This window comes from Ylistrum balloti, unplaced genomic scaffold (assembly GCF_031769215.1).
Source record: "Ylistrum balloti isolate Yb309-2 unplaced genomic scaffold, AGI_CSIRO_Ybal_v1 Utg369632, whole genome shotgun sequence".
Taxonomy (NCBI): Eukaryota; Metazoa; Mollusca; class Bivalvia; order Pectinida; family Pectinidae; genus Ylistrum; species Ylistrum balloti.
The window spans coordinates 511-7,108 of record NW_026781897.1 but is presented as its reverse complement, the minus strand read 5'-3'; the positions used below and the strand labels follow the sequence as shown (position 1 = coordinate 7,108).

The window sequence follows — 6,598 nt, the reverse complement described above, 5'->3', positions numbered from 1 at the left end:
GCGATCGTATTGTCTGTGGTGTATTTTCAGAAAAGGTGAAAGAACGACTTTTGAGAGACAATCAACTCACACTTGAAAGGGCCGTAACTGCTTGCAGAGCCAGTGAGGAGTCACAACAAATGTTAAAAAATCTAAACACAAAAGAAGTCAACGCGGTACACAAAAATCATCGTGATAAACAAAACAGACCCCCCAAGGAACGTTATACAAATAGACCAACACATAGTGCAAGGGGAGGTAACAAGAAACAGTCAGTCAGGGGAGACAACTCCAACCACAGCAAACAACATGTAAAACAAAAACTATTTCAGTGTGGACGTTGTGGCACTAAACACGGGATATCGGAAATGTCCAGCATTTGGTCAAATATGTGATAAATGTAAGGGAATGAATCATTTCGCTCGACAGTGTAAAACTAAAGTGGTACACGCAAATGAGGCAGTGGACATGGAAGGATTCGAAGACTTGTTCATTGGTGCAGTACATAATCACAAAACAGAGGTTGGAACTAATGAAGCTTTCGCAAATCTCAACATCAATGGAACAAATGTCAGGTTCAAATTAGACACGGGCTCCCAGGCCAACATTATATCGGACAAGTTGTTTAACTGTCTAAATGTAGAACCAAAAATCAAATTATCGGACACGGCAACGCGACTATCGAGCTACACTGCAGGGCTCAGATCAAAAATAAAAAGACTCTAGGCACTGTGCCGAGTAGCAGAAAAAAATCACTCGGCACTTAAGAAATTTCACTGTACACTGTCTGATGAATACTGTAATGCGTACGTAACCTTCATATATATATATATTAAGAAATATTGTATTTTGCTTATTATTGATCATGAATCATGGTGTCAGTGTGACAGTGAATGTATTAAGACCTATATTATCAAAATTAAATAAAGTTAGCATTTCTCAGTCCTCTGTTTAGAGATTTAAATTGATATTTTTTTTTTACATTTTTCAGGTTGGACGATAATGGTATTGTGTATGTAATGTTACACATATGCATTAAAATACAATCAACAAACTATTTTGTGTACACTTATTGTTTCTTTTTATTTGAAAACATTTTTTTCTGAATTATCAATGTTAGTTTTTGTTTTAACACTTAACCCTAAGGAGACTCCAGAATCATTCAGTGTCCAAGTCTGACACTTCAGAATCATGATTGTCAGTGTCAGACTCATATGCTTCCAGTAATCCTGGGGGAGCTTGGGGGAGATCTGGAAATACATCAGAAGCATTGGACTGTCCAGCAACAGCTGGTGGCAGTGACTGAAGCCTTGCACAAGGTTGGACCGTAGGCTGTTCAGTAACAGCACGCCTGAACTTAGCATTGCCCAACCAGGTGTTAATTGCAGGGAGTGGGTTGTAATCAAGGACAGATGTATCCATGTTGGCAACCTGCATGAGGTTAACCAAACTGTCCTGGTTTAAGCTACTTCTAAGACCAGTCTTGATCCTTTTCATGGCAGAAAAACTGCGTTCACACTTTGCAGTGCTTGGAGATAGAGCAAAGAGTATCTCTATCAGGAGAAGGATTGCTTTCAAACTGTCGGGTCTTGCAGCAAGAAGGGAGGTATATGTAGCAAATGGGCTTACTTCCCTCTGTCTATTGAGTCTCACTTTCAATTCAAGCCACTGCTCAGGAACTGCCTTCCTTTCCTCCTCACTAAGTAATGGTTTGAAAAACTCCAGCAATTCTTCAACTTGCTCAGTTCCAAACTGAAGCAGCGAGGGGAAGTGTGGCCAAGTTACATGATCAAACACTGAGAACAGACTGACAGGAGGTGACTGGATAGGTTGGAATCTTTGATTGACATATTCAATGACACTGTCTAGGAATGCCTTGAATGTTTTGTCAAAGTCCATTGGTGATTTCTTTATTTTCACCTTTCTTGTCAGATCTATTCCAGTTTGAAGTTCAAAATCCTGAGTAAGATTTGACTTCAGCTTTGTTAAGTAGTCACCAGGTTTGTGCTTGAGCTCCTCTAACCGCAATAAGCAGGTTTGGAGTTTCACTGTGACATCTGTGATGAACAATTCATCATTTTGAAACTGGCGGCTGAGATCTGCCAGTATCTTGGTCACATCAAGCATAAAGTGGAGAAAGCGCACAAAACGCTCAGTGCACAGCTCCTGGACAATGCCTTTGGCTCTGGCTTTGTCCTCCCCCTTGCCTGCACTTGCTGCATGGTTTAAATGGTAAACCACAGTGGGGTAACTTTTTTCTAAAGCAGCCAAAGCTCTATGACGGCTTGCGATCCAACGAGTTTTCTGTAACCCTGTTTGAGCGATACTAGTCTCCTCAAGGATTTTGGCAATTTCACAAAGTTCTCTCCTCCGTTTTGGAGAGTAATAATAAAACTTGAAAACCTGCTGAACTGTGGCCTGGAAAGTTTTAAGATATTGCACTTGTTTAATGGCATCCAGAACACCCAGTTCTAAATTATGTGCTACACAATGTAGCACTACAATATCTCTGCCAACAAGTCTATTTCTGATCTTGGCTGCAACACCATTTTTGGCACCAAGCATTACCGATGCGCCATCAAAATTGCAGCCAACTATCTTAGCATCAACAAGGTCCCTAGTTAAGCCGATGTTCTCAAGTCCTTTGTCAATACCATCAAGAACACCCTCAGCAGTGGCTGATTTCAGGGCAATAATACTGGCAAACTGGGTCACTGGACGACCAGTTGAACCAACATATCGGACAAAAACAGTCTCTTGCTCGGTTACAGCTGAGTCCGTTGAGCCATCCGAAAGTACAGAGATAAACCGGGCATTTTGTATTTTTTCACATATGTCTGTTTTTTCTGTTTCAACAATTGCTGACAGAATATCCCGACACCCATCTGAGTTCTGATACATTTTTCCAATGTCAATACCATTTTTTTGTTGTAATTCACAAAGTGATTTGAATTTTATGAACGGTTGATTCTCCTTTGCTACATAATAAACAGTGTTAAATAAGGCTGACATTCTTTTACTTGTTGTTTCGTTCATTGTTTTTGCAGCCTGTGTAAACGCTCTTTGGATTGGAGCACTTGTTGAAGATTTATTATGTTCAAGTTCCCACTTCCCCTGACATTTCAAATGCTTGCTTGATTTGTTATGATGGAAGAGAGTATCTTCACGGAAATTTCCTCCAGTGCCACACCCCTCAAATAATGGAGATTTAATATCTGCAAGTGGGGGATATTCCCTGCAGAATTTACAAAACATTGCATCCTTTTCTTCATCATATGAAACCCATTTATACTTGGTTTCCCACTCCTTTCTATATTTTCTGTTTTTCTTTTTATTGCCCTGGCAAACACTCGATTCTGTAACTTGGTTTTTGTTGTCTTTACTTTTAGTTTCAGTTTCATTTCCCTCATTTATTTCACATGATTTTCTTTTCTGTGCTTTTTCAGATTCTGTAAGCAAACAATATTTAAATCACGATATAATAGTGTGACTTCTCTCTTCTCTTTAGAATAAAATATACGCATGTTTGAATGTCTATCTGTTTTACATGATGTATTTGTTAAATGTAACAGCAGAAAAGTCTCTGTGTTTTATTTTATTTTTGTTTTAATATTGGTCGTACATATCAGCCTGTTCTTGGTAAATGTCAATTCATAAGCATAACTATAATACCTAAATATTTAGGGAGAACGTTTGAAAATCAGAACAACTTGTTTTATGGAATACAAGCAGCTCATATTCATTAATTTTCTATACTGGTAGGCTAGGCCTAACGTTAACATCGTCATAGTGTCAAATTTTGAACCTTCAAATCATCTCCGTTTCTTATCAACGAAAATTCTACTTTATTTATAATGAAACTACACATTAATTACGGCAGCATATGTTCAACTTTCATTCACAAAATGTCCAAATTACCTCTATGCTGCACCATAAAAAAGGGGTGTATTTTTTTGTCGGCCATGTCGGCAGGTTGTCAGGCAGAAGATCGTTAGTACGCTTGTAATACCAAACGGGGTTATACTAAAGCACGGAACAGTGTATTTAGGCCTTCCGAGTCAAACGCTCAAGGGATCTGAACACTGAATCAATCGCCGCCGATAATGAAAGCGGAAAACGAAACCAACACAGTTGCTGCGTTAATTGATAACTTTTGCTTCATAGTGCTACACGTAGATATAGTTTTATTATATCCTATATTATTTTTCACTCGGCACAGGGACGGGTGCTACTGTAAATTCCACTCGTCCATTTCAATTTCCACTCGGTCAGGACGAGGGGACGAGTGTTTAGCCTGTGCCCTGCACTGGCAACAAAATACCCATAAAGGGGAAGTGTAGGCTCCAATGCCTAAATGAAAACGTTGAATTCTACGTCGCAAGGGAAGACACAGTCCCATTACTTGGATTCAAATCATGTCAAGACCTTGGGCTAGTAAAAGTGGTCATGATGACTGAAAAGGTTACTGAGCCGTCAGTGGATAAACAGGACCCTACTAGCAAGTTTCTGGAAATATTTAAAGGATTAGGTTGCCTTAAGGAGCCATACACCATCAAAGTTGACAAAAGTGTAACACCGGTTGTAAACCCACCACGTAAAATCCCTGCAAATCTACGCGACAAATTAAAAATCACACTCAACGAAATGGAGAAAAATGGTGTCGTGAGAAAGGTTGATGAACCCACTGACTGGGTCAGCTCCATAGTGCTAGTGGAAAAGCCCAAGTCAGGCAAGTTAAGAGTGTGCCTCGACCCGAGGAATTTGAACAAGGCCATAAAGCATGAACATTTTGAGTTACCAACAATTGAAGATATCACAACGCGAATGTCAGGTGCTAAAATCTTTACTAAGCTCGATGCCAACAGTGGTTATTGGCAAATCCCTCTAGATGAGCCTAGCCAACTCTTGACAACCTTTAATACACCTTTCGGCAGGTACTGTTACCTACGCATGCCGTTTGGCATAAAGAGTGCGCAAGAAGTTTTTCAGAAGCGTATAGCACAACATTTCGATGACATTGAAGGTGTCGAAGTGGACATAGACGACATACTTGTGTTCGGAAAGGATAACGCGGAGCACCTAGGTTACAGAGAATGCTTCTACGTCTACAACGCTATGATTTCACTCTAATCTACAGGCCAGGCAAGGAATTAGTAGTAGCGGACATACTTTCTCGTGCATATCTTCCCAACAAGGATGGGAACATGGATGAAGAACTCAATTGTCATGTACACACTGTTTTGAACAGTCTACCTGTCTCTGTCAATAAAATGGATCAAATTCGCACTCAAACAGACGAGGATGAACAACTCAGTCAAGTTAAGGCATTGATAGAGAATGGCTGGCCAGAAAATAAAAATGTTCTAACAAAAAACCTACAAGAGTTTTGGAAACTTAGAAATGAACTAACTATCAACGAAGGCATAGTGCTCAAAGGAGAAAGGATAGTAATTCCGGAAAGTCTCCAAGATGAAATACTGTCAGATCTTCATGTAGGTCACTTTGGTATAGAAAAAACCAAACTCAGAGCCAGAAGTATTGTTTATTGGCATGGCATGAACACTGATATTGCTGACATGATATCAAGGTGTAGTACCTGTATGGATATGAGGAACAACAATCAGAAAGAACCTTTGAAGCCAACACCTGTACCAAGTGGACCGTGGCAAGTTGTGGGAACCGACTTATTCTCATGGAACCAGTCAGACTTCCTGATAGTCACTGATTACTATTCCCGATACTTTGAGGTAGCAAAGTTGGAGAACACTAAAAGTGTAACAGTAATAACACACCTGAAATCTATCTTTGCACGACATGGAATACCGTTTGAAGTGAGGAGCGACAATGGTCCACAATATTCCTCATCCGAATTCAAAACATTTGCGACAAAGTGGAAGTTTAAACACACAACATCAAGTCCCTATTTTGCTCAAGCGAACGGCTTAGCAGAGAAATCTGTACAAACCATGAAACGCATCCTTGAGAAAACCAACGCTAACGGGCAAGATCCGTATCTTGCTCTACTCGAGTACAGGAACTCGCCTACGGATACAGAATCACCAGCACAACTACTCATGAGCAGAGAGCTTAGATCTGTGCTACCAGTTACCCAACTTAAACTTCAACCTCGTGTAGTGTCTTCAGAACACGTTCAGAAAACCAGACAGAAATCGCAGCAAAAGCAGAAAAAATATTTCGACATTGGAGCCAAACGCCTGTCGGAATTAAATGACGGAGATAAGATTCGTTTTAAACACAGAGGACAATGGACTCCAGGAAACATTTATAATCACTCTGAATACCCGAGGTCCTACACAGTAGTGACACCTGATGGTGAGAAGTTTCGTCGAAATCGTCGAGACATCATTCAGTCACGAGAGGAAACATTCAGGAGAAACACAGGACATTCCTGATTTCATGGAGCAAGAATCAACTACGAAACCTAGTGACACGCCAACGCATAAGGCGACAGCACTAGCAATGCCCACCGGAAACTCTCCGAGTATGAAGACAAAATACGGCAGAAGTGTGAAACTGCCAGCACGATTCAAAGATTATGAGATGTGAAGTGCACAGGGGCAGAATAATCCCCTTTTAATGTTAGGTCTCAGGCAGGACA

At 40.3% G+C, this 6,598-nt stretch overlaps 2 protein-coding genes across 2 annotated transcripts; one reads left to right on the top strand and one right to left on the bottom strand.

The window, feature by feature from the left end:
- Positions 1–1,137: 1,137 nt before the first annotated feature.
- LOC132552488 (zinc finger protein 862-like) lies at positions 1,138–3,234 on the bottom strand. The gene has a single exon (XM_060216670.1). The coding sequence runs from the start codon at positions 3,232–3,234 to the stop codon at positions 1,138–1,140; it is 2,097 nt and encodes a 698-aa protein (XP_060072653.1).
- A 1,949-nt stretch (positions 3,235–5,183) lies between these two features.
- Positions 5,184–6,392, top strand: LOC132552659 (uncharacterized protein K02A2.6-like). The gene has a single exon (XM_060216850.1). The coding sequence runs from the start codon at positions 5,184–5,186 to the stop codon at positions 6,390–6,392; it is 1,209 nt and encodes a 402-aa protein (XP_060072833.1).
- The last annotated feature ends 206 nt before the right edge of the window (positions 6,393–6,598 follow it).

Coding starts and splice junctions, on each gene's coding strand:
- LOC132552488 (XM_060216670.1), bottom strand. CDS start 3,234: ATGTTTTGTAAATTCTGCAGGGAATATCCCCCACTTGCAGATATTAAA.
- LOC132552659 (XM_060216850.1), top strand. CDS start 5,184: ATGGATGAAGAACTCAATTGTCATGTACACACTGTTTTGAACAGTCTA.